Consider the following 27601-nt stretch of genomic DNA (forward strand, 5'->3'; position numbering starts at 1 on the left):
TTTCACATAAGCCAATGAGTGACGTGCAGCAGGGACAGCAGGGAAGAGCGGAGTAGGTTTCTAGATAAAGGAGGGGAGGGGGAGGAAGAGGAGAGCAAGCTGTGTGCTTTTGCAATGTCGCATATGTAAAGAGGAAGCATTGGCTTTTGGTTTCCGTTCAGTTCTAACGTCTATCATTCATACCCAGGAGATTTCTTTGAATTAAAGAAGAAGTAGTGTAAGGCAACAGGGTGGGGGACAAAGAGACAAGTGCCACTCTGGTTAAAAAAGTGATTTTTTTTTTTATTTTTAAATTAATATAAAACCTTCAACCTGTTTAAGCAAGATTCTGATTTTAAAACCTAAAAAACAAAAAAACAAAAAGAGCCTCAGCATCTCCCTTGCCGCCGGATGTCAGGGAGCACTCTCTTGAGTCCTCCTTCGAATAATCCATCTTCTGGGGAGGTTGACGTTTGTGTTTTTATACCTTTGAAAACTTCAGCAACTTCCCTTCCAGCTTATCCTCCCAAATGCTTAAACTTTGTCCTTTTAAAAAGGGAAAGAAGCTTGAGAGCTGAAGGGGAAAACCATTCCCCCAAAAAACAAGAAGGGGATGGGTGGGGTGGGTGGGAGAGCAATAAAGAGTCTGTGGTAAGGTACCAAAAAACAAAACCCCCAACCCATTTCTAGTTTCTGCTACTTGGAGCACACCTGCTGCAGCCGTTGGAGAAAAAGGGTTTCAATAGGCCAAAGTTGGGGCAATGGAGAAAGGGTTTAAACCCAAATGACAGCACGGACGCAAACCCACAAAACCCCATTCTTGCCCATAAATTTGCCAGCCCATGTATAGGCTAGAAGAGCTGGCTGGTTTTGCCAGACTGTACATGTCTCGGCACCTGTCAAAAAAGGACAAGATTTGCCTCCTTGAATGTACAAAATCTTGAGTAGGACTCAACATAGGCCTCAAAGATTTACAGCCCCGATAACGTGACATTTTGCACTATTCCACTTTTTTCTTTTCAGGCTCCTTCTGTGGCCTACAGGAGAGCCCTGTGGAGCGGAGCCCACAGTGGAAAATTACCTCCCCAACCCCTCACGCTCAGTCACAACATGGGGCAGGGGGTAGAAGCTCAGTTCCTTTAGCAGGTGACACCCCGCCCAGCCTAGGAGGCTCTCTGAACCGCACGGGCACACAGACAGCCACAGAATCTAAGGCCTGTGCTTTCCCTTCAAGCAAGGAGGGTTTCTTCCCTCAAGGCCCCTCAACCGTCTCAGCTGCTACAGGCAACTCCTGACAACCAGGAGCCAAAGGAAAATCAAGAGGAGGGCAACAAAATTGGGAAAGGATGGAAAGGAGAGGCAACTTTCCGAGCTCTCCCAGCCATCCCCAATCACATACATACGCGCGCGCACACAGGGAGACACCCTGAACCCCCCCTTCTTTTTTCCAGGCAGCTTTCGCAGAATGCTACCTGGATCTTTGCAATTCCGTTGCTTTCATTCGTGATGTATATACATTAGATATATTTATATATTTATATATTATAGTTATATAATTTTTTTTCTTTTAAAAAAGAGAAAAAGATCAGTTATTAACTCTCCTGAAGAGTGGATAAGGGAAGAGAAGGAAGGTGGGTGCGGGGGAAAGGAACATCGGGGTTTGGGCTGATGACGACATCTCATCAGTTTTTTTCTTTAAAAAAAAAACCACTATAAAATATTCCAGTGCGATCTTCAGGGGGGAAAAAAATACCCCCACCCCATTTCCCTGTGCCCCCTTGGATTTGCCACACCCTCTTTACCGCCCCCGCCACCCTATCAACTTCTTCCCCCCCCCATTCCAAAAACATTAAGTCTTATCTCTGGCCATCCATTGCCGCCATGGCTTTCTGCTGGGGGGGCCCTTGCTGAGACACAGGAGGCCACATGGGCTGCTGGTGGTGGAGGTGGTGGTGGAGGTTGTGACTGGTGGGCGACGAAGGAGGGATCCAGGCAGGTTGGTGGTTTGGAGGCGAAGAAGCCCAGTAGGGGCTGAAGCTACCCGGAGGAGAGCAAGCCATGGATGTGATAGGGCTGTTGCTGCTCTGAAGGTTCTCTGAAGTCCGCAGCTTGGAAAACATGGCAAGGGCGTCTGGGAAGTTGGGAGGCGTGGCTGGAGTATTGCTGGGTGTGCACATCTGGAGGGCAGAGAAAGAGAGAAACAGGGTTATAATTGTGGCTCCCTTTGCCTGGTCCGTGCAAGGATTCACCTAATCACTTCCCAAGTCTACTTTAAAAAATAATAATAGAAGGATATCCAGCTTCCACATGCAACACAAGGAAATAGCCCTAATAAGAGCACATGGCTTCCTCTCCTTCCCCCAACTAAGCAGCACAATGTAGAGTCTGGGGAAATAGATAAAAGAGTTTAGGTCATTTCCAATGCCCTTGAGCTCCCTCCTTAGGTCACACCCTTGAGCTCCCTCCTTAAAAATTAACTACCCCGCTCTGCTAATTATTGGCAGAGCAGGGTCCCATATTCACAGCTAAAACCAGTGGCCGGATCGGCATTTTCACCAGCCTGACTGAATGCACCAAGTAGAAGGTCTGAGAGGAAGGGGAACTCCATTTTCCACATGGATTAATCAACTGGATGTGTAGCGGATCAATAGGCGCTTGGTGTAAACTATTTTGAGCTCATGGAAAAATGAAATAGAATATAACAAAATGTATAAATAAAACCAACTGATGTTTAAGAAAGGGTTTACAGCTGATTAAACAGATTCGATGACCTTGACTATTCAACCTGTAGACTGGCCTGGGTCCCACTCAATGCTACATTGCCCCTAAACCCATACCTGCCGGCAAGCTTCTCTCTCAATAAATTCCAACCTTCCCACACAATAAATTGTTGAAGGAGGATGGGGCAGATTGCTGCTTGGTGAGCTCCTCCTACCCAGAAGTGGACAACCTTTGGCTGACAGTAGTTACAAAATGTTGCTGAAGGAAACCAATGGCAGGAACTGTTGTCAAGATTCTGGCCAAATCTGACTCCAAAGGAATGCCCTGCTTTAGGCAGGGGGAGGAAAGAGAGAAAGGGGTAAAGTGATTGGGGGTGGGGAGAGGATGAAACACTGGTTTACAAGCTGCTTCACAGAAGAATAACAACTAAGGTCTACACCAGTGCTCTTCAGATGTTGGTCAACTACCCATCTTCCCTCACCACTGGATAGCTGACTTGGAGTGATGGGAGTTGTCGCTCCAACAACTGGGGGACCCAAAGTTGAAGAACACTGGTCTACACCATCCTCCAAGTTTATCCAGCCCCCAAGCAACTTTTTCTGCCTTCTCCTCCAAAGATGGGGGGCAGAGAAATCTGCATGTGTGGCCTAAAAATGTTCACTCCAAAATCTTCCACAACAATATCTAGTTGCTGATCAAGGTATTAAAACCTTCCCACACAATAATAGTAGGAAACTAAGTGACTTCCCTTTACACAAACCTGCAGGAAGCAGACTTTGGGCTGGCACCAATCTGTGGGCTAGTAATTGGAAAACACACATAACCCCCTTTTTGGTCTTTAGTGACAATATAAAACTGAAGCAGGAGGGTTTAAAGGCCCAGACCATGTATGATCCAGAATGCATGATCTACACGCCAGGAAAATAGCTGGTCCTACAATTCAGAGAAATGGATGCAAAATCTAAAAGCTTCCAAACACTGGTACACACTGACCAAAGAAAGGCAGGATGTGTAACTGGTGCCTGTTTGTCATGTAGTTTGCAAAGTTATGTTTCATTTTGCTTACACAAAGACAGAGATGGATTGCGCAATCCCAAAATGTACAAAAAGCCTTCTATGTTATGCCATCAAAATGAAGCAGGTGAACAAACAGAACTGAGTGTGTTTTGCATAATTCCAGCACATTTCAGAACGGGGAACCTTTTTGGTTCACGGGAGGCCCCATTGCCAATGAGCAATGTTGCCTCATCCCCGACAACTGCATTTTCCACTGTGCAGGGCTGCCTCTTTCGGAGTCTCGACATGTGATGTTTGACTTGCATCATTAATCAAGCGCCAACCTCAATCTTCTGGGGAACTCTAAGACTCAGGGCTGGCCCTTTATCTCAGCAGCATCTCACAAACCACCCCCTCACAATAAGCACACTTCCTTATTAAACATCTTCTCCCTCCTAAAGCCTGAGAAGGAAGCATGACAGCTTGAGAGTTGAGAACCTGGCAGAAATTAGCTGCACCAATAGAGGCCAATTTGCAGAACGTGCCATCTATGATGAAACAATGCATATTAATCGCCCCAAGCAAGTTGTCTGTCTATACCTTTTGTCTGGCTCCGTCACCATGTAAATCGACTGCTCTCTAAAGCAGTTCCCTCAACTGCAAGATGACCTCTTTTATCAGATCAAACATGGCCAGGTACGCAAGTTCCAGTTTAAGTGAGCGGCAGCAGTGCCAGCTTCAATCTTCTGTAACCATTCAACTTTCCTATGGGTCCACCCTGCAGTCAAATTCTACTCATGACGTGCTGGAGTGCTCCAACAATCCATGCTGGCCTGGTCTGGCACTCCACTTAAATGGGGGCAAGGGACTGCGTTTGGGAAGCACATCCACAGAAAGGCACCCAAGAAAACGAAAACGCATGCACAAAAGAAACTAGTTACACTTTAACTGACCTTTTCCTCACACATGGCTTGGCAATTAAAGCAGGGGTGGCTAACTGGCCAGAGGGTCGTGTTCACCCTTGGCCAACCTTCTGGGAGCTGCATGACAGTGGTGAGTGTGGCCAGATCACATGGGGACATAGAAAGGTGGTTGTACAGAGTCAGGCCATCTATCTCAGGGCTGTCTGTACTGACAGGCAGCGTCTGGCAGTCTCTCACAGACCACCTGTAGGTGCCAGGAGCCAAACCTTTCACAAGCAAAGCAGATGGTCTGCCACTGAGCATCTTCCCCACATGTGCCACACATGCCCATAAAACAGGCAATCATGTGCAGCCTTCCCTCCCAAGCTGATCTATGCAGATCAGCTGGGGGAAAGGGGTTATCATCATCTCTCTGCATGTCAAAGGCCTGATCAGATGACTGGGTGATTTGCATTCTAGTTGAGGAGCTGGGCTCTGCGTCCCAGCACAGTCTCTACTTTATTTTAATTTTGCCAGAGCCAAAATCAGTAGGGACTTTGAGGGGTGGGCAGAAAAAAATTGCTGGGGGGGGGGCAAAACTAGAGTTACAATTTCGTCACCTCAATATAAAGAGTAGGGACCTTCCTGTCTTTCCAAATGTTATATATAGGTAAATCAGATCTAATTTGCATTAATACCTGACCATTCCCCAGCTAATTATCCTACAATAAATACACACACACTGCAAAAATTTGTATTTGCAAATGAAAGAGTTGAGCACAGTAACTGGTAATATCCCCATGTTATGGAACCGCAAGTTTCCATCTGTGTTAATGCTTGAAAACAGAAGCTGAGGGTTCTATGCTTTTTTCTGGCTCAGACATTTCCAAATGAGAGCACTTGATGAATATTTCCCGTCCCTGCTTCCCATGCATCAGGAAGTTTCATCCAAAATGCCCCCATCTCAGATATTAGGTACTTGATCCTGGACAGCTTTAAGAGGGGGATTTTTTTGGAGGGGGAGGTCCTCATTCTTCAGCTAATCCTAACTGAGTAGTTTCAAATTGCTTGGAGAAAGATTTGTTCATTCTAGCACAGTCTGGGCCCCGCCTTGCAAATAAGTATATTCCTTTTTGTCAGGTCCCTCTAAAAGCTACATTCAAAGCCGTCTGAAAAGAGGTGCAGCTACCTCAAGCACCAAACACTCCATCCATCCTACACACCTACATGTAAAGCCCTGAAGTACTCTCCACATTTGCATACAACTTTCCCTTGGGGTAGAATTCGAACACGCCACCCTTCCGCTCAACCTACTGGCATGTTTGTTTTGACGACTGAGCTCTTTTTTTATTATGTGTACGCAGACTCTCCTGCCTTCCATTTCCCCAGTTCTAAGACTCTGTTTTGTATCTATCTCAAGGTGCTCTTTTTAAAAAAGGAAAGAAGAATGAAGATAAAACACCAAAAGGTAATCAATTTGTCTAGGCTTAAAAAAAAAAAAAAAAGGTACTGTGGCTAGCGCAGACACCAGGTTAATAAAAACAAGTTTCCTTTTGTGCAGTCAACTGTGTGAAGGTGCATCTGAAGGGTTGAGGGGGAACAGCAGCAATTTAGCTAGCGCACTACAGTAACTCTACTCTAAAATAAGAGAAGTTTAAAAGGTTTGCTAGACATCTAGTAACCATGTATATCCAGTGGGGCATAGGCTGCAGGTATGTTCATGTTCCTCTCCCTTGTGTGCCACAGCGTAGGGTTGATCTCCCAAACCTTCCCCTCATAAAAAGGAGCCTGGAAGATTGCCTATATTAACGTATGCCTTGCATCACCCATCTGCACAGTGAGGAGCCCAAATCATGTATGTAAATAAGCCGGGCTGACTGCATTTCCCAATCAATCAAGATGTCAGCCAGCCCTAACACCCTGATGCCAAATACATTGCGTGGAACTAGTTGAAACAATGGGATTTGGCTGCCAAGTAAGAGTGTCTCAACCTACATAATTTATTCAAATTCACTTTTTTACACAACTGCTTGCGTGTAGGGAAAAACCCATGAACGTCATCAGACATGTGCCTATTTCACCTCACATCCAAGTGATGAGGATTAAGATTCCCACTGTATGGAAACGTGACAAGAGAAGACACACAACCACCTACTTACTGTTTTACCTTCAAGGAAGTGATCTCTCTGTAGGAAACTCAAGCCAAGCAACCCTTACCAGAGGCACTTAGGCACAAGAAGTTGTCGGAAATAAAACCCACTGATTTATGGTGCTCATTTGCATCTCGTATATTTAAAACATCAGAAGTAATGGTATTTCTTTACTACAGGTGTACTTCCCCCTTTCCTCCAAATAGCTCAACGAGCAGCATATGTTGTTCCACCCCACCCTTTATTTTCACAACAACCCTGTGAGGTAGATTAGACAGAGAGATGAAGACTGGCCAAAGGTCACCAGTGAGCTTAATGGCCAAGTGAGGATTAGAACCTGCATGTCCCCAGTCGCAGTCCAACAACCTAACCACTGTGCCACACCAGCTCTCTTGTTACCCTGATATATTTTGCTTCTTTACTTAGAAAATTTATAAACCACTTGCTCAAAAAGTACAGTCATACCTCGGGATAAATGTGCTTCAAGTTAAGTATTTTCGGGTTGCGCTCCACGGAGACCCGGAAGTAATGGAGCACGTTACTTCCAGATTCCGCCGCACGCGCATGCGCAAACGGTCAAAATGACTTCACACACATGCGCAGAAGCAGCGAAACGCGACCCACACAGACGCAGGTTGCGTTCACTTCAGGATGTGAACGGGACTCCGGAATGGATCCTGTGGTATCACTGTACTTCGAATGGTGTACAGGTTCACACATACACGACAAAAAAAAAATGCACCATAGAAAAGTACACGGTTACCAATCTTTATCCAACTCCTGGACTGGAAGGTTAGAACCACACTAGAAATATGCCATAAGCAGATGAACACAACTAGTTTCTTCTATTTTGCAGTCTACATAACACCAAACACAGCTTTTCCTTTGATGGCCTTACTCTAGAATTACTCTCAAATGAGAAAAACGGATCATTATTCAAAAGTTGCTAAGTGAAACCTGCCACAAAGTTTTGAAGTGTGGAGCGGCTCCTATTTACGATTCTAGCCTGCCACCCATTTTCAACTCTGGTTTTCCCTCTCTCCCACCTGTGTTGAACCAAAGGTGAACTTGTTCCGGGAGCTTTGCTAACACTATCTTGGTAGTCAAGATTAACCCCACAACTAATTGGTAGTTGTTGTAGGAATGAGCTTTGATATACGTGAATTGGCTTGCTTTGATGTTACCCTTATCTGTGGGGCTTGGGGTGCTGGGCTCTGAGCCCAGAAAAGGGGAGCTATCCGAAAGGTTTGGATATTTGCCACCTATGCCCTCATCTGGCCAGGAGGAGTGATGGGAAACCCTGGCCAAGATACATAAGCTGCAATTTTCTTAGGCAATGTTTATAGTAAGTATAATATAACCCAGGGCAGCGAAACTGAGTTTATGTAGCTTAATGCATCAAAAGGTTAGCCAGTAATCCCACCTCAGGCAATGTGGTCAAATACATAAAGCCAAGATGCAGTTGGCCTCTACAGTTATCATCCATGCCCACCTTAGGCAATGTTGTGAAGATGCTTCACACCGTATAAACACTGGCCTGTAGGGCTATTTTGTGATATTGTGCATGTTTTTAAAAAGCAAGCTTCTAGTCCTCATACGTAGAAGGAAAACATCTGCAAGCGTCATGTACTAAAGGTTCAAACAGCAGGGGCTTGCTGCAGTCAAGGGGCCTTCCTTGCCCCTACCTGCTCCCCACACCTACTGCATCCTTTTGAGGTCTGTTTCTTTCCGCCATTTCAATCCTTTAAAACATTCTGGATTCTGAGGGGAGAAAACCCACCCGACTGGAGTCAAAATGGTCTAACAAAGCAATGTCAAAATCAAGCCTGAAGGAAAAATTTTGTCCAACTCTGAAGCCTGTGCAAAATACTAGCTAGACCCCACCCACTTTTGGCCTCTGGCCCTGAGCAAACTACTTCTGAGGGAATGTGGCCCTCAGAATGTGGCCCTCGCCTGGGAGTGGAGGTTCCCCAGCCCCTTTAACCCTGCAGTCTCCTCACTTGTTCATTTTTAATTCTTTTTTATTTTTTAAACAAAACCCATCTCTGAATTAATTCTGAGGAGATCCAGAACATTTTTGGCACGAAGCATCGTTGTGGCATGTTGCTTTGCTTTGTTTCTCCAACGCCAACAGAATAGGCGTCATGTGAGTCCAGTAAGTCACTGTAAAAACACACACACAGAAACTACCAGAGCCTTGCTTTATTGGAAGGTGTGTTCTGGGGGTCATGTTTACTAGAGGGCAAGTTTCCTGTGTCACAAACAAGCCGAATCAAAAGAACTACAGTCCACAACATATATGGCAAAAACACTGCCAGTGAACACCATTGTCCTGAGGAGAAATGAACATTTCCCTCCAAGTAGCGCGTGCCAGATTAAACAATCCCAGAATAGACCAAAGGGGTGGGGGAAGAGTGAGAGAAAGAAAGAAACCCCACATCAGTTTTAGTCTATTTAGACACAGTGAACATGGCTGCCCTCTCTAAAAGGCAGGGCCCCATGTTAGCAGCCTCACAGTGATCAGCAGCGTTACCACAACAAACAGAGAAGTTACAAAACTAGCAAGGAGGGGGCTTCTTGCTCGGGTTACAAGAGACCTCCAATCCCACATACACACACCTGCAGGGACATCCATGCTAGGGTCACATAACACAACTTGGTGAAATACAATACCAACCTAAAATCCAATGGATCTTTCAAGAGGAGAAAAATAGGTGTGAAAAGTAACTTAAAATTGACAACACCTCTTATAATATAACAAGGGCGGGGGGACTACATATGTACACACACACACACACAGACACACACAGAGAGAGAGAGAGAGACAGAGAGAGATTTTTTCTTTAACTTAATGTATAAGTAGTTTTTAAGATTAGGAATAATAGGGAGCTGCCTGGCACTGTCAATCTATTGGTCCCTGTGGCTCAGTTCCTAGACCAGTGTTTCTCAAACTTGAGACCCCAGCTGCTGTTGGACTACAGCTCCTATTATCACTGACCACTGGTCTTGCTCACTAGGGATGATGGGAGCTGTAGTCCAACAACAGCTGGAGACCCAAGCTTGAGAAACACTGTCCTAGATATTGCTGAACTACAACTCCCAAGCTGCTTGGTCAGGGGATTATAGGAGTTGTAGACCAGAAACATCTAGAGCACTGAGTCTACAATGCTGACAGTGGCTCTCTAGGGTTGCAGACAAGAGTCTTCCAACCCATCTTGAGATGATAGGGATTGGACTCGAGACCTTTTACATGCAAACCACACGCTCCGCGTTGAAGCTAAAGCCCTTCCCTGTGTTTTGGGTTGGAACAATAAAATACACAGTCATGTCAAGTAATATGCTTTGCTGATAGTAAATGATGGGCAATTTTTATATAGGTTTTTTTTAAAGGCACACAAATGGAAAGTTCAGGGTTAATTTGCAATCCAGAGCAAACACACAGAACAGCCATTCACAAACAAAGGTAGTTCCTGGTCTCTAGGAGAACCAGCCAATATAGTTCAAAGATGAGCATATGCATAAGCGCTCCACCCAGCTAAATCAGTGTGCGTGGGGAACAATTTCTGTGAAGGCCATAATGGAACGTTTGTGAACACCCCGCCAAATCAGCTCAGGGGATTCCCCCGGAGCAGATTTGGGGTGATGTACCCAAGGAGCAGCAGTTCCATTATGCTTGAGCAAGTTGTTCCACACATACATTTTTTTATTACTGGATTCAATCCAAAGACTCAAAAGGCAGGAGAGGCCTGCTGACCATAGAAACAACTCAGGGCACTGTGAGACCTGCAAAATTCAAGTACTGTAGAGAAATGAAATCTAAAGAACACATATGCATCTTCAGAAGAAGCAAGTGGCCAGAAAATTGTAGCTTCCTTTACTTTTTTGAATGATTTGCAGCAGAAAATAGATTGTTCCATCCATGCAACAAATCAAAGCTATGTGTGCTATGAAAAATGTGGACAGGCCCAAGCACAAAGTTCTTTTTACACCTCAGTCTCAGTTCTACTATGTCTACTTTATAAATGGCAAATTGCCTGTGGCAAGCAAACTTGAGGAAGTTGACGTGGGTGGAGCTAGGGCAGAATAGAACCTCCATTATAGTAACTCGATGTTAAAAGGGTGGATTTTGCAACCAGGGTGGAAAAAAACCAAGGAACAGGTTCAACTTTGCAATGTAGATGTATCCCTATCAGCAAGAGCCAGGCTCCTTTTTCCTTCTCATCTACAGACTAATTTAGCTAGCAGCTTGCAACATCCTAGAAACCTCTGGAGAGGTCCAACACAAAAGAGTACAGCAGAAAAGCATCTCTGTCACCAGCTTCTCCTCACTTCCTGGTAAAGGGTACCCCTGCCCGTACGGGCCAGTCTTGCCAGACTCTAGGGTTGTGCGCTCATCTCACTCTATAGGCCGGGAGCCAGTGCTGTCCGCAGACACTTCCGGGTCACGTGGCCAGTGTGACATCGCTGCTCTGGTGAGCCAGAGCCACACACGGAAACGCCGTTTACCTTCCCGCTAGTAAGCGGTCCCTATTTATCTACTTGCACCCGGAGCTGCTTTCGAACTGCTAGGTTGGCAGGCGCTGGGACCGAACGACGGGAGCGCACCCCGCCACGGGGATTCGAACCGCCGACCATGCGATCGGCAAGTCCTAGGCGCTGAGGTTTTACCCACAGCGCCACCCGCGTCCCCTTCCACTTCCTGGTAAGTCCTCACAATTTTGTGTAATCATTCTAATTTTAGCATCTTAAAACACACACACACCTCCTGTCAGGTCTCTCCCCCCCCCCCCAGTCGTCACCCCAAATGCCTGCTGTCAACACCCATTTTGCAGCTGAAGGTGGGAGGGGGGGACTTAAAATGGTGAGGGCCAGCCCGCAGAAGGAAGAATTAGATCACTGTGTTCGGTGTGTACAAAAAAAAAAAAAAAGGAAAAAAAGCCTGCCGAACTTCAGAAAGGAAGAGGAGAACATGACTAACAGAAAAATGGGTGTGTGTGTTATGAAACAGCTGCCTGGGAAAAAGTGTGCAGCAGCCCAAAGAAAGGAGTGGGGAGGAGGAGAAAGAAACAGCAGCAGGGAAGGGTTCCTTTACCAATGCCCCAGTTTTAAAGGAGCAACAGGCCATTACTCCTTAAAGAATAAGGTATAGAAGTACCACTGGACCACACAGCCTAGACACCCCCTTGTAAATGAAGGTAACTCAACGGAACAGTAACACCCAAACATACAGCCCAGAAAATCCGTTCTCCCTCTTGTTGCATTTGCTATTGGATGTAGCAGAGAGACGGTGTAACCTATCTTAGCTGCAGGTGAGTTAACTCACCATCAAGCAGCACAGCCTGGCAGGAGCAAGCCCAGAACAGGCAGAAAGCAGGACCTATATAATTATAAACAGGGTTCAGCAGGGAGGAAACCATTGCATAATGCTCCCTTATACATGACTCAACCTTCCTGCCTGTCAAATTAAAAACAAACAAACGCAGCAACAACAAAATCCTAACAGAAGCTTTGCAAACTAAGGATTGGCAAGCGGAAGCACAGAAGGTAACCTTGACCTTCCTGGCATAAAACAAGCCCAGCTCGCCACGTGGGGCAAACACTCTTTTGCAATCCCAAGCAATTCAACCTTAACACTCAATGCAGCCTAATAAGGAGGGGAATAGACTTTTTTGAGCTTCATATGCTGATTTATAGAAAACTATACTATCTCGGCTACCACAAAGATCTCATCCTGTCCCTCTATCACTAGCCTTGCACTGGAAGCTCCACTGTATGTTTCATACGGCCACAGTTCAGTGTGGGATGGTTGTGCAAGTATGTTTTTAAAACAGAGAAGGCATTCACATGTGCCACAACAGGAGCATTAATTCCAACTGATTCGCTGCAAGTCAGAATCACGCTATCAGCTGCTATGTGTGTGGGAAAACGGCACCATTTGTGCCTGCAGCAAGCTGTGCAAAGTTAATATAATTAAAACAGTTAAGCTGTCACAGATCTCTTTTATTAAAGGCAAAGTCAATGCAGTGGTGTGAAGTGACCCCAAATGGCATCATTGAACACATCCATTGGCAAAGAAAACAGCCTGGGTCATCGTCTATTTAGGGGTGAAGGCGTCAGGTAAACAGGGTGCCCACCCCCAGGATAAAGCAAAATGGTTTGTGATAAGCAATACACTGACAGCCAAATCAACAGTGTTGCTAAACAGAAACCCACCAACAGCCACAGCTGGACTGCTGCGAAAAGGAAGTCTTAGGAAAGAGCCGATTCATGCGCTGGGCACATGACTGTGAGTTTGTCACTTGTCCACTTTGTGCCTCCTGGTGAACTCCTGTAATATTTGAAGATTCACGTCTATAAACATGTGGGGGCAAACCACCCCCTTGTGACACAAGCCCATCAAGCACCTTTAAAGACATGTATTTACCTTTCAAACACTCTAGCAACTACTCAAGTGTACCTGAGAGGCAAATTTGTCTGCTGTGTAGGAGAAATGAGAACTTTCCATGCAGAGAAAACACACAGGCACAGCGGTATCTTCACTGTCAAGCTACATTCATAAATATCACAGGCCGCATCCACAGCATACATTTAAAGCACCACTATACCACGGCAACAGCCATAGCTTCCCCCAAAGAATTATGGGAACTGTAGTTTAAGGGTGCTGAGAAGAGAGCCCTATTCCCACCACTGAGCTACAATTCCCAGAGTTCCCTGGGAAGAAGGATTGGTTGTTTAAGCACTCTGAGAATTGTAGCAGAGGTCTCCTAACTCTCAGGTCCCCTTAAATGACGGTTCCCAGGATTCTTTGGGGGAAGCTAAAGCTATTCAAAGTGCTGTAACAGAGCTTTAAATGTATGGTGTATTGGCAGTCTTTGAATCACAGAGATCTGCTTTGCAGTACAAGACATTGCCACTAAACACAAGGCCAAAGTTAGAGCATATTAAACAGCCAGTTGCCTAGGACAACTGCAATTGTCAGAAGGTATTATCAATGCCGTTTTGTCTTGAGATGATCCTATACAAACATGCCAGTTTCAAACTAGGTTTACTGTGTTGAAGAATTTATTTTGCTTTTGACAGTCATGGGAAGGGACAACTAGCTAAGCAGGGTCCCAAAGCCTCACCTCTGGCAATTACTTTTGCCCTCACCCCCCACTTAAGATTTTATGTAGGTCCATGGGGTGCTCAGTGCTCTGTCAAGCACTAAGTTCTGGCCTTTTGCTTTGTGGAATCTCAGAATATACATAGCTGTGTAAAAACAATAAAAATTCCAATGTTGCTCAACACATCTCGACAGCACTCCGACATATTAAATTCAATTATTCCTCGTAGCCTAAGCCACTTTCCATTCATCATTCCAATGGCCTCTGGCCACAATCCCTGAGCCTCTGAAGCTGCTTCAGCCCCTCAGACATCACAAGGCGCTACTATTTTCTACGTGATTTGTGAGTCGCCCTGAAGGAGAGTAAGTAACTGCAACTCCACTGCATGGTTAACAATCAAAGCCTGCTATACCTGCAACACGGAATGAGAGATCAAAAATATTTTTTTAAAAAAAATTAAAACTGCATTTATTTGGGAAATAGAGCATTTGTCCATATTTGCTTCTATTAGCCTAGAAATTGAGCTTTTGTTGGTGTCAAGGCTGCAGCTGGACAAAAGAAAAAAAGGAGAAAGGTTGGATCCGTGTGTGTGTGTGTGTGTGTGTGTGTGTGTAAGACAATCATTTTATTTTTTTAGTTTTCATTTTTTCCTTAATATAAAAATGTTCATCCTACCCTGTTGCTGCTCATGCAGCATTCAGGGCAGTTCACAACAATGTAAAATCGCACTACACTAGCACATAGTCAAACAGAAAAATAAAACAATAGGAGAGACAAAATAAACTACATTAACATCCATTTGAAAGCAGCAACAGGAGAGATCACAGGTAAAACTAACCATATATATTTTTAAGTCCTTTGAAGTGTTTAGGCTACTTGCATTCTAACACATTTTTGTTCCTTCATATGCTCACCACCTGACCAAAGACTTTCGGCTGATCTTGGGAGAAGGAAAGTGACATCAAGTCTGGTTTCAATAGTTCTGAAATAAACCCTGAAATAGCTCCACTTACAGCACACCAATTGTAGCAGAAATAGTGCCGATTTACACATTATGAATGAGTGTTCATGCAAGCATTGACTAGAGCATGTATGGCCACATGACCAGTACAGTGCACTTATGACACCACGTATATCATCTCACATAACACCTTGCTGTTCACCTGAGCATGCACGTGTGTGCGCGCATGTGTGCGTGCAAAGAACTTCGAACCACAAATGAACACTGCATGATCCTGATGTATTAAAACAATGCTCAGTGGGGGAGAGGTGGCTTCTAGGAGGAAGTCTGGACCTTCCATTACAGGCTGGCTGTGGCCAATGCCACAAGCGCTACGATAACGCGCATGCTTACACAGAATGCTACGAAAAGGCTCTGGTTTCAGCTGGTCATTTATATAGCACTGACAATGTGCACAGTACAGAGCAAAGCAAAGCAAGCAACACACCCGCAGGTTCCTGCCCCAAGGAGATTACAATGTACAGTTCAACATTGGGGAGACGAAGGCAGAGGGAGAAGAAAAGGGTGAGGCAAGAACAAAAGAAAGCAATCAAGATGCAAACTTAGGAACATGTTGCAGCACTGACAGAGCCAGGGGAAAGATCTTATATTGTCCCAGCACAAAGAAAGCACACACAAAGCAGTCATGGCATGTTCACAATAGACAAAACTAAAGTGCCTAGAAACGTACAAAGCCACAAGCAAGCATCTTACGCCACTGCTCCGTAAACATCCAGCGCACTTGATAGCCTTAAATATTTTATAGTAAGCTGTAGTAGGAAGGAGAAGATCCCCAAGCCACCCTTACAATCAAACGCGTGCGCGAGCACACACACACACATACACACACACCAATTTCTTTTGTCCACATCCAATTATGTAGTTGGCCTTGACATATATTCAAATGGAGCTTGGCTGTGTTTTTCAGAACTCAATAAACTAAGCAAACAGACAATCATCCTGGGTGCTGGAGGAACTACAGAAAACGTTGACGTAGCTACTGCTTGCCTTTACTCAATTCTGCGTTGCTCATTCACTTTAGCAGCCCAACTATTCTCCAACAAACAAGGCTGCTTGTGTTACCTCTACTACCTCTTGCCTACATATATGTACCCTGCTTATCAATAAAACCATGCCCTAGGTGGGCTTACAAAGGTAAAACCAAAAAATAGAAATAAAGCTATAAGCCAACAATGAGAGCTAGAGGAACATATAAGGAGAGGAATAAAACAACGACAAAAGCAATTGCTGCTAAATACATTTGTTAAATTTGCACCTTGGCCTTTCCACCCCATGGTGCTCAAGGTGGCTCACAGTGAAATAAGTTCTGGGTAAAACGCACACACAATTTTTTTTTGCCAGGAGTCAAAAACACAAACCGTTAGGTGCCAAGCATACGGAGCTGCAGGGGAAACAATTCTGGAGTCAAGGTAGCACTAGACAGAAGGACTCAAGAAGGCACTAGACAGAAGTCTCAACCGCCAACCAGCTGATCTTGGCTGGCTAGGGCATCTGAAGGAAGAACTCCTCAGATGACCTCAAGGAATGGGTAAGTTTGTACAGGAATAGGCAGCCTTTGAGATACTATAAGCAAGATCCTATGGCCATCTAGAACTTGCTGGTCTACAACTCCCTTCATCCCTGAGCATTTCAACCTCTGGAGGGCCACAGGCTCCCCATTCCTTCCCTATACAGGGTGGGATCATGTCTCATAGGTTAACAGCAGCATGTTGACTAAAGCCTCAGGACACACAACATAACGCTCTTGAAACTGGCAAGCTGTGCTCCAAATGGCCTGGTCATGTTGTGCGGATGCCTGATTATCGTCTTCCAAAGCAAATACTCTCTTCCAAACTTAAAAATGGAAAGCGTATTGCTGGTGGTCAATGAAAGAGGTTTAAAGACTGTCTCAAGGCAAATCTAGAAAAATGTAGTATAACACTGACAATTGGGAAACACTGGCCTGTGAGCGCTCCAACTGGAGAACAGCCTTTACCAAAGGTATCATGGGCTTTGAAGACACTCGAACTCAGGATGCAAGGGAGAAACGTGCTCAGAGGAAGGCACATTTGGCAAATCCACACCATGATCAACTCCCGCCTGGAGACCAATATCCCCACTGTGGAAGGTCGTGTGGATCCAGAATTGGCCTCCACAGTCACTTACGGGCTCATTTTTAAAACCGTGTTTATGGAAGGCAATCTTACTCGGCTACGAGTGATTGCCAAAGAAGAAGAATAAAGAGATCGCAGTTAGCATCACAGCCTAAGCTGGTGAAAAGAACTTCATGCCATTTGGGTGTCCAAAAAGCAGGAGTATAACCTCAGATGAAATTCCAACTCTTGGCTCAGCAGGCAAAGTCTCAGTTTAGCCCTCGTCCAGTTTACTCCTGACCCCAAGACATAAGATCGCCCCTTTACTACCATCATTTTTGCAGGTGGAAAACTGCAGCAGAGAGGCACTAGCTGAAGCTAAGCCAGGAGGAACACCCAATACAGACAAATTGGTAAATGCATCTGCAGACAAGGTGCCAGATATTCCTTACTGCCCAGATTATTTTCTTTTTTCAGCAAGTTAATAAACCCAGTCTGTACTATTTGCACCTTTTCTAAATTATCTGCCTTTGAGGGGGGAAGTGAGTGGGTTTTTTTTTTTTTTTTTTTAACTATTCATGACAAGTATATTTCACTCAAAATACTCTAGGCCAGCACTGGGCTGCCTCTTTTAGCAAAAAGTGCTGCAGTGTTGCACATTAAAATTGTCACACGTACATCAGCATGCAGATTAAGTGCAATTAAAGCATTCTGCTTGTTATTTTCAAAACTGTGGCAGACACAAAGATGCGATTTAAATGCATGTTGTTACACAGTGGCAATAACACAGAATCAGTTATTTTGTGCAGAATTTAGGACTCGGACCCTCATATTTATTTCAAGCACGTTGCTAAATAGGTATGCTTGAAATTGTTTGTAGACAATGCCTGACAGTGGTTCAGAAACTGGTGAAATGGGAGGGGGTGGTTGTCACCGAGCCGAACTTCCAGAGATGAGGAAGAAGAGCTCACTGCCTCCCTTCCTGGGGCTACAAAAACAGTACGAAAGAAATATAATCAAATGGGCTTCGTTACACAGGTCACAGAATGCAGGTTTTCTTGTGGCTGTGTTTTAAAACAGAGATTGTGAGGAAAGACGTACACCAGGCTTCAGGAATATGTTTTGTCAGAGCAGAAGAAGCCAGTGGGATAATTACTGTATTGCTACAAGCAACTGCTTGTATAAAGCTGCCCTGAATCCCCTCAAACACACCCCTATCCTCTTGCTGCAGCCAGGAGGGAAAACCAGAAGTGATTACCAACTGAGTGACTGCAGGACTGCACACCTACTTTTAACACCCTCCCCAGCTGCATTGGAAAACCTGCCTCCATGGTCCAAGAGTCTAGGAAAGTGGACAGAACTATGCATTTATTTTTGGAGGCGGTCAAGATGCTGATGGATTCCCCAGTGCCATGATCTGGAGGGCCACACATTCCCAGTCCCCATTTTAAAGGAAAACAAGAGTTATTGGCAAGAGTGCCTCTTGTTGCCCACCAGCATTGTAGAATTCTACAGTGGTACCTCAGGTTAAGTACTTAATTCGTTCCAGAGGCCCGTACTTAACCTGAAACTGTTCTTAACCTGAAGCACCACTTTAGCTAATGGGGCCTCCTGCTGCCGCCGCGCCGCCAGAGCACAATTTCTGTTCTCATCCTGAAGCAAAGTTCTTAACCTGAGGTAATATTTCTGGGTTAGCGGAGTCTGTAACCTGAAGTGTATGTAACCTGAGGTACCACTGTATTTCCCAAGGTACCCCCAAACCTCAAAGAGGTGGTGAATGTAAGTGAAAAGCCTGCCAGGCCAGGGGAGCACAAGAGCCAAGAACAACTATTTCAAGCCCCCCTGATCATCATAATTTCAGCCTCAACATGCTTACTTGCTTTGATGTACTCCCTCTCTCTTTTTTTTAAAAAAACTCCTATATAAGAAAATCACAAGCATCAAAAAGATACAAAAACAGAAGTGTCCATCCATTCTTACCACAACATTGAAAACACTTGAATTTTTAGCTTTTAAAATTATTGATTCTAACTGTTATAGGATCATAGAATTGTAGAGTTGAAAGGGACTGTGAGGGTCATCTAGGCCAACCCCCTGAAAAGCAGGAATCTTTTTGCCGACCGTGGGGCTCGAGCCCTATATTTTTATATTTAATAAATTGCATGACTTTTACAGTGGTCAATAAAGCGCAATCAATTTTCAGTGAATTCATCCCATATTTGATTTTCTTCTTTCCTTATAACGTATCATTATTTAAGGATTTGATGAACCAAGAGGACTGGGGGGGGGGGGGAACCTCTGCAATGACAGCTAAGTACCTCCCCAAAAAATTGTCCATGTGGACTAGGCAAGTGTTATATCCATGTGGTGCTGTAGGGAGTGTGTACTGGGGAGGGGGTGCCAGGGAGTGTAGACAAGCGTGCAAAAAAGGGAGAGGAGAGAAGTGGGGGCAGATGAATTGTAACCATGCTTGCTTGTGACACAACAGGGGGACAGTCCCTGCGGATTCTAGAAACAGACTGAAGAGCAGCCCAGGAAGAAGTCAAGTTTGCTTCCAGGTGCTGCCTCATCTACATGTTAGGGCCCTGCCCTCTTAGGCTGCGTATACAGCACACATTTAAAATACAATGAAAGCACATGGCTTCCGCCAAATAATCCTGGGAAATGGTAGTTTGTTAAAAGCATTGGAAACAGAAGCTCTGAGAAGGATAAGCTACAATTCATAGGGTTCCTTGGAGGAAGCCATGCGTATTAAGCCTTCGGTCACTTTCTGCTACCCTTGATTTCCAAGTACAGTGGTACCTCGGGTTACATACGCTTCAGGTTACAGACTCCGCTAACCCAGAAATAGTACCTCGAGTTAAGAACTTTGCTTCAGGATGAGAACAGAAATCGTGCGGGGGCGTGGCAGCAGCGGGAGGCCCCATTAGCTAAAGTGGTGCTTCGGGTTAAGAACAGTTTCAGGTTAAGAACAGACCTCCGGAACGAAGTAAGTACTTAACCCGAGGTACCACTGTAGCTGAAAAATGGTAGGACTGAATTGGGCAGGATGGGGAGAGCCCTGAACAGCATTCACTAAAAGGTCAAAAGGCTGCGGCCTTCGCTGCAGGAAAGCAGGGGGTGAAGATTTTATTGTAGTTTTCGGACTAGCATTTGCCTTTTCAGGCCATCTTAAAATAATTCCTCCTTTCCCCTGCAACTCTCTGTGTCACTACACTGTTCTGGAAAGTCTGATACTCTGGGGTAGGTTCTTGGGATCCAAGAAGGCTTCAGGTGTTGGGGGGGGTGTGTGAAATGGGTTAAAGATTACCTTCCCTCCTTTCTCCAACTGGAGATCTTCCAGGATCAAAGTTCCTCTGATGGGAACAAGTTAGTCATGCCCACTAATTTCAATGGGTCAATTCGGAGAATGACTAACCCTAGATACAGTCCTCTAGATCCAGGCAGTAACGCTGATACTGGGTCACTGAGTCACACACACACCATGTTAAATACCGTATTTTTTGCACCATAACACTCACTTTTTCCCTCCTAGAAAGTAAGGGGAAATATCTGTGCGTGTTATGGAGGGAATGCCCACGGGTGGCATGCCTACAGATTTTCCTCCTCTAAAAACTACGTGCGTGTTATGGTCGGGTGCGTGTTATAGAGCGAAAAATACGGTACTCTCCTCTGGTCTAAAGGCCTGGCTAGATCTATACATGGTTAGTTTTAAGTTATGCAGCATCACCCTAGAGACCATTCACTGCAATGGGGAAAACCTTTAAATACTCACAACCAAGCAATTACTTCCTTCTCTTCAGATGAAGTACCTAAACTAAAATTAGGAGATTTAATTCAATGTCTTTTCTTGGGAGTTTCCAAATTGCTAGCAGTTCAAAGGCAATGAAAGCACGCCCCAAGGCAGCTATCTGCCTCCAACACATGCAAGTACACATGGAATTTTGCCTCTGTAACCCCCACATACATGACCTGGTACACTGGTTGGATCAAGGGAACAGCTGTGCTGTTTTTTCCCTTCATTTATTGCCTATCTACAATGTCATATCTGTACAGCCTAAAGGCAGTCAGAAGGTCTCTCCCCACATGCTGTTGGCTTACAGCTCTTACATCTGTAACACAAAAACCTTGCACAAATACTATGCAAAGACTGAAAGATCATTAACCCCCCCCAATCTCTCTCCCCTCTTTCCCCCCCAACTGCATAATGTCTATGACAACATTGTCTCATACCAAATGTAAACAAACTGTGAAAATGACTATGAATTGACTCTATGAATTGAAAGTAGAGACGCTCCTTGTACTTTTTGGTTACACGATAATTTTTTTAATAAAAATTCTTCAAAATCATCTCTTAGATCCTTAACCACTGGCCATGCTATCTGCAGCTAATGGGAGCACATCTGGAGGGCCAACGCCTGGGTCTAGAGAACAGGCAGTAGTCACATCGCTGAAGCTAAGGAGAGCTGGTTCTGGATGCAACCTGGATGGAAGGGCAGCGGGTTTTAAAGATGCCCCACCCCGAAGAAGTGGGGCCTGAGTACCATTAAGTCAGTAACTGGCCTAGGCAAGCAACCACCGAACTCAAGCCAAGTAGTGTCACTAACTGAAAAGAGAGGGGTGTGTGTGTGTGTGTGTTGTAGGAACTTTTTCCCCCTTTTCACTAGAACCCTAAGGTTTACCAGTTGATTCTAAGTACAAAACCATGGGATGGGAAGCAGGCAAGCATTTGGAATTAAAAGAAGAGCCTACTGCCAAGTTCCTGTTCAGGACAGGAATGTGTGTTTGGTACTAGAACGCAAGCTTGCAATCCTTCCACCCAAAATACCACCCCTGCTTTTCCTGAGCTTTCTTCAATTTGGCGGCCTAATGTAAAGTGGGTTGGGAGAGATCCGGACCTACGTACTTTTTGCTCATCTAAAGAAAGTATATATATATATATATAAAAGCTGTGATGGCCTATTAAAAATAAATAAATCCAACAACCACAGCAGGGAAAGGCCTTTATTAGGACCAACCCAAAGGGCACAAAACAGTGAGCAAGTTTTTGAGTTCCCCAAAGCTCTTCATTGAGCAAAAGCAGTGGCCCGGGGAAGAGGAGAAAAGTTTGCATTGGCCTCAGTCTTAAGAGAGAATGTGGGAAGAGACAGCAGACATAATTGGATTAGCCTATCCCAGGTGCTATGAAAGGTTTCAGATAACACCCAAGAGTGCTAAGATAAAGGAACACACAATTCCTTATTTTTGAGAAGATAAAAATCCCCCTGCCCATTCTGCTGATCTTTCGAAAACAGGGGTGGGGAACCTCTTTTTTTTTTTTGCCTTTCCTTGTGGGCTTGGATACCAGTGGTGGGCAGAGCAGTGGATGTCACTTTTAGCAATACAAAAGGCAGAGAGGTTTTTTTTACATATTCACACCTCTGTCCTCCTTCCAAGCAAGCAAGAGGCATTATGATCACAGATCAAAGACACATTTCAGACAGGCGAAAGTATTCCCAGGAATGGTCTATGGCTTCAGGGACTGGGTGAGGCTAGGGGAGAGTTCCTGGTCAAATAGAGAGGCCCTTGAAGGCTGCATGAGGCCTGAGGTTCTCTGCTCTCTAAGGCAGAGATCAGCAAACTTAACACACCTTGGGCCGGTGTCTCCAGCGTGGTTCGTGTGGTGTTCATACACGCTATTTCCGGTGCACTTCCGGGTCGGAGGTGCACTGGAAATACCTTGTGCGCATGTGCACGGGCCTCCTTGGACCCGAATGTGCACCAGAAATAACGCTTGCGCATGCGCAAATAAAGCTTACGCACAAGCTATTGCCAGTGCTCCTCCGACCTGGAAGTGGGCAGCCGTGCAGCGCTGAGGGCCGGATAAATGAGTCCCTCAGGCCTTATCCAGCTCGCGGACCTTAGTTTGGGGAGCCCTGCTCTAAGGAGAGAGGAAGTGAAACAGCAGACTAGCATGGTGGAAGTACAGCAGTTGGGAAGACATGGATAGGGGCCATCTTTGTTTCAGTGGCAGGGTAGTGCTGGTGTCAAGCAAACCAAGGGCTTGGCTTGTAGACCACAATGAGGAGGGAGGTGATGTCGGCAACCCAAGACTCTTTAAGCAGAACTAGATGCCCCTTAACTGAACTGCCACAAGAACAAATTAAAAATACACCAAGTTTCTCTCCACTCCACCCCCAAATTTTTGTTTTCTCTGGGGAGCCAGGGATTTTCCACTGGGCTTAAGCAGAAACATTGCTTCATATGCCCCACATGCTAGTGTTTCAACCAGAGAGAGGGGCTGGAAGCAAAGCAAAACACCACCCTCTAAAATCCAACATTTAAGATCCTGAAATGCCTCTGGGAAACTTAGATTACAAAAGGGGTTTCTGGGAGGGAATAGTCACACAGAACATCATGACTTGAGCACTGGTTTCCTGATTAATGTGTCACCGGTTATAGAGAGATTGGGGGAGGGGGGGAATTGAAGATAGCCTTCCAAAGGAGACAGGATATCCTTTGTTTGCAATCTCTATTAAACTGCCCCTAGCGAATGCAGGAACTGTAAACTCCTTAATGCTTGGCAGTTGGGAGAAACATTCCAGGCCATGTAAAAATGGGCCCAGCTCGTGTCTCTTTAACGCAGCTATGATACAGCGACGCCTTGGCTTAAATCTACATCTCAGAAACAGTTTTTATGAATAAATGGAGCCCCGGCAAATCTGCAGTCTGCATGCTAATGAGAGAAATAAGGAATTTCAGAATGCCAGACATGGAGAGCAGGAAGGAGGTTTTCCTCAGACTGCTGAATCTGTTTACTTCTATTGTTTTGGTTTGGTGCTGCTTTTCAAAGTGGCGTCTACCTGTCAGCGAGCGCTGGTGACTTGCTTTAAACACACACACACACACACAACATACAAATATAATGATCAAAGAAAGGAGGGCAGAAGTGGATTTGCTGGCAATATGTGCAGAAGGGCACACAGCACCAAGAACTGGATATAAAACAGATTAAACAGGCTAAGCTCCCTGTAGCAGTCAGGCACTGAACTAGGCTCCCCCGCTGTGTGCTAAGCATTTCAAACACCTTGAATCAAATCTGAAATCCTACTTGCTTCTTTCAGACCGCTAGCTGAGCTGCAGAAGGGACTGCACAAGATGAAAGGGCTCCGTCAAGATTCCAGCTTGGCTCCAGGTATGGACATGATTAGCCGAGACTCCTGGTGATCCCTGGAATGTTGTCTAGCTCCATGATGCAAAAAGGGCATCATCACCTTTCCCTTACTTACCCTTAGCAATGTCTCACACACCCAAATGACAAACCCTCAATGGTGCCTGGCTCCATTCGATGTGCTGCAAACCCCAGCTGCCAATCACAGGCAAGCTGACTTCTCCCCAAGTCAGACCTTGGAGTCCTGTCTAATTCAGTACTGTCTATGTGCTAGCTGGCAATGGTTCTCCAAGAATTCAGACTGGAGCTTGTCTCAGCTGTATTTGGAGATGGCAGCACTTGAAACATGGGAACTCTTGCATGCAACGCACATACCAGGGTTTGTCAGTTTCCTTTATGTATCATACCTACTCACCTCACAATAAGATGACATCATGCAGATTAAGGTAATCAGGAGCCAGATTTCTGGCGGCAGAAACATAATGCCTTCCAGCAAAGCTGGACTTTTAAAAGCCATATATTGGGGCAGATGCATGGGGGAAGTGTGGTCTGTGCCCATGTGAAACATCCTAGCTATATAATAAAAAGGCTGCTACTACTGGACCCAATAAAGGTTCAAGATGGCATCTCCAGTGACTCTAATCCAGATGTGAGGAATCTCTGACCCTCCAAATGTTGCAGAACTACATCCCCCATCATGCCTGGCAATGCTTACCTAGGCTGATGGGAGCTGTAGTTCAACAACATCTGGACAAATAAATAAATAAAAATGCCCAATAGCACCTTAGAGACCAACTAAGTTTGTTCTGGGTATAAGCTTTCATGTGCATGCACACTTCTTCAGATACACACAAAAGCTTATACCCAGAACAAACTTAGTTGGGTTCTAAGGTGCTTCTGGACAATTCATTTATTTTTTTCGACTGCTTCAGACCAACACGGCTACCTACCTGAATCTACATCTGGACAGTGTTAGCTCAAATATATAAGCTGGTGCCAAATGGCACCTTAAATCTGGGTTACAGTAGCCACGACAGAATGTCTATTTGCCAGGAGGTTGGACTGTGATCTTAACTACATTGCTTGACTGTAGCTTGCTCTTACAAGAATTCACTTGTCCCAGCATGCAAGAAGGAGAACCACACTCAGTGGAAGTGGAAATAACTGTGGACTAAGGCAGAGGTTTTTAAACTGTGGGTGCCAACTTGGTGCCCAGAAATCTCCACCTAGTCACAACTGGACCCACACCAGTAGGAAAACATGCCTGGCTAATTTCTAACAATGCATCTGGAGGGCCAAAAGTCCCCCATACTTGCTTAACCAAAGGGTCAAGAGGCCTGTTTTATTTCCCCTTTTCCTGGAGAACTCGGCAAACTTTTTGTACACATTTTAACACTGCAGCATAGAACCCCATTCCGCAGCCCCAAGTGCAGAATATCTAGGGTTAGCTGATTTATGATTTAGAGATTTAATGTTATCAGGAGACAGAAAAGTCAACGAGGTCTCAGAGAACTTAGTAGGCCTCACCACTTGGGATGGGCTTGAATTCCTTGTAAGTCACATGTGAAGCGACTCAAGGACACTGTATGCAAGTTTTCAAGCAAACCTCTAAACACAAGAGATCTACTTTCACATTCAGGATTAAAAGAGCAAGCTTAAATTAGCTCACTGGCCACAGGGAACGTGTTCCAACAAACCTGGCAGTGGAATATGAATCAGGATTCCAGCTCTTGCCACCTCATACAGGCCATTCCTCTTATACCACAGTTTATTTCCCAACATCTTGAATTTACTTGTCTATACTGTATTGCACAGCACACCCCTGACAAAAAGAGGGAGGACTCTGCTGAAGCGGAAGAAAGAACCTAACACATGAACTTTGGTAAGGCATTCATAAAATACTAGTGATAAGGCAAAACCAGAGCAATGATAAACAAAACCAGAGAGACGAGGACATTGTGAAGCCATATGGAGAGGGGGTGGGAGAAAAGATCCTTTAAACAGACTAAAGATACTTTAGAGCAGGGAGCTGTTAAATTGCATTTCAAAGAGAAAATGCCGATTCAATATTTTAATAAAATCTTGAATTATTCCAGGAATCAAAACAAGAGAGATATTTAACCCAAAGTTATAACCTTGGCATGACAAACGGAAATTATCTTCTAAAAGCACAACAATTCTCCATCTTTGAGAACTCAGCTTTCCTTTGATAAACTAATACAGACATTTCCTGATTATTGTTAATACTTCTGTGAAAGGGCTTTACACCCCCAAAGCTTTGTTTATTCCCGAAAACATTATTTGCATGCAAACCTCAGCTTCACTACCTGAAGAATCATGGAGCAGATGAGGTGACAGACTCTTCTCTGCCTGATATACTAAAGTCAGAGGAGACTATATGTGGGGGTAGATAATCCAATCTGCGGCAAGACAGCTTCCTATGCTTCTGAAGTGCATTGTAAACCAGGTCATGCCCATTACGCAAAAAAGACAAATGGAAACGAACATTTGCTAAAGTTAACCTATCTCCAAGAAAACTGGGTCACACTGCTCATTGCAAAATATATACATAAAGAAGTAGACCAAAAGAGTTTTCTTAATTTTTTTTTGTCATCTGGAGAATAGCAAACAAGTGTCCTCAAATTTCAGTCACTTACCATTTACAATTTTGTTTTGTACACAAAATACACCTGGGACAAAAAAAAATTGCCTCCAAAATCTACAGTCATACCTCGGGTTACGAACGCTGCGGTTGCGGATTTTCAGGTTACAGACCGCGCCGAACCCAAAAGTACCAGAATGGGTTACTTCCAGGTTTCATTTCGTTGCGCGCATGAGCAGAAGCGCCAAATCTCATCACGCACATGCGCAAACACGGCGCTTCAGGGTGCAAACAGTGCAGGTTGCGAACATGCCTCCCGCACAGATTACATTCGCAACCCAAGGACTCCACTGATTTTTGACACTGGGATGTGTTTCCCCCACCCCGGCCAATGTTAATCTATTGTGGTAAAATAAAAAATACTATCCATTTTTTTCCAAAGAAAAATCAACCCCACTCCCAAAAAAAGCAGTTAGGTGCCCTTCCTCTGATAACACACACATCATGGCTTTTATTCTAAGACATTTTACCATCCCAAGACACACTTTAATCAGCTTGGAGTAAAAAAAACCTACCCCATAAAACTTTCAATTAGTTTTCTTAACTCAACTAGCTGGTGTGGGCCATTATGCATGTGATATTCCTTTCCAACATCAATAAAAGGAGTAAATGTGTGCAGTTACATACATACGCAGTCATGTTCAAAACTTTCCTATTTTGGTATGTGCAATTGTGACAAAACATACATTTTCATGGGTTTCACAAGTAAAAGTGTGTCCATTTCCCCAACTCTTACACTCACATAGGAAAGGTACATAAAACAACCTTAATTCTATGCCCAGAATGAATCATGGTTTAAAAGTCTTCTCTTCCCAAGATTAGCCAGGGGTGACAGGCTCAGAATC

General features: G+C 44.7%; 1 protein-coding gene across 1 annotated transcript in view; it reads right to left on the reverse strand.

Annotated features, from left to right (window-relative positions):
• Positions 1-261: 261 nt before the first annotated feature.
• Positions 262-27601, reverse strand: part of UBALD2 (UBA like domain containing 2) — a 31276-nt gene continuing 3936 nt past the window's right edge. The window contains exon 3 of the mRNA XM_083429981.1: positions 262-2156. Within this exon, the coding sequence (XP_083286107.1) occupies positions 1836-2156 (321 nt within the window). The 3' untranslated portion in view covers positions 262-1835. The remainder of the gene's footprint in view (positions 2157-27601) is intronic.

This window comes from Podarcis tiliguerta, assembly GCF_965153285.1.
Source record: "Podarcis tiliguerta genome assembly, chromosome: 2".
In the NCBI taxonomy this organism is placed as follows: domain Eukaryota; kingdom Metazoa; phylum Chordata; class Lepidosauria; order Squamata; family Lacertidae; genus Podarcis; species Podarcis tiliguerta.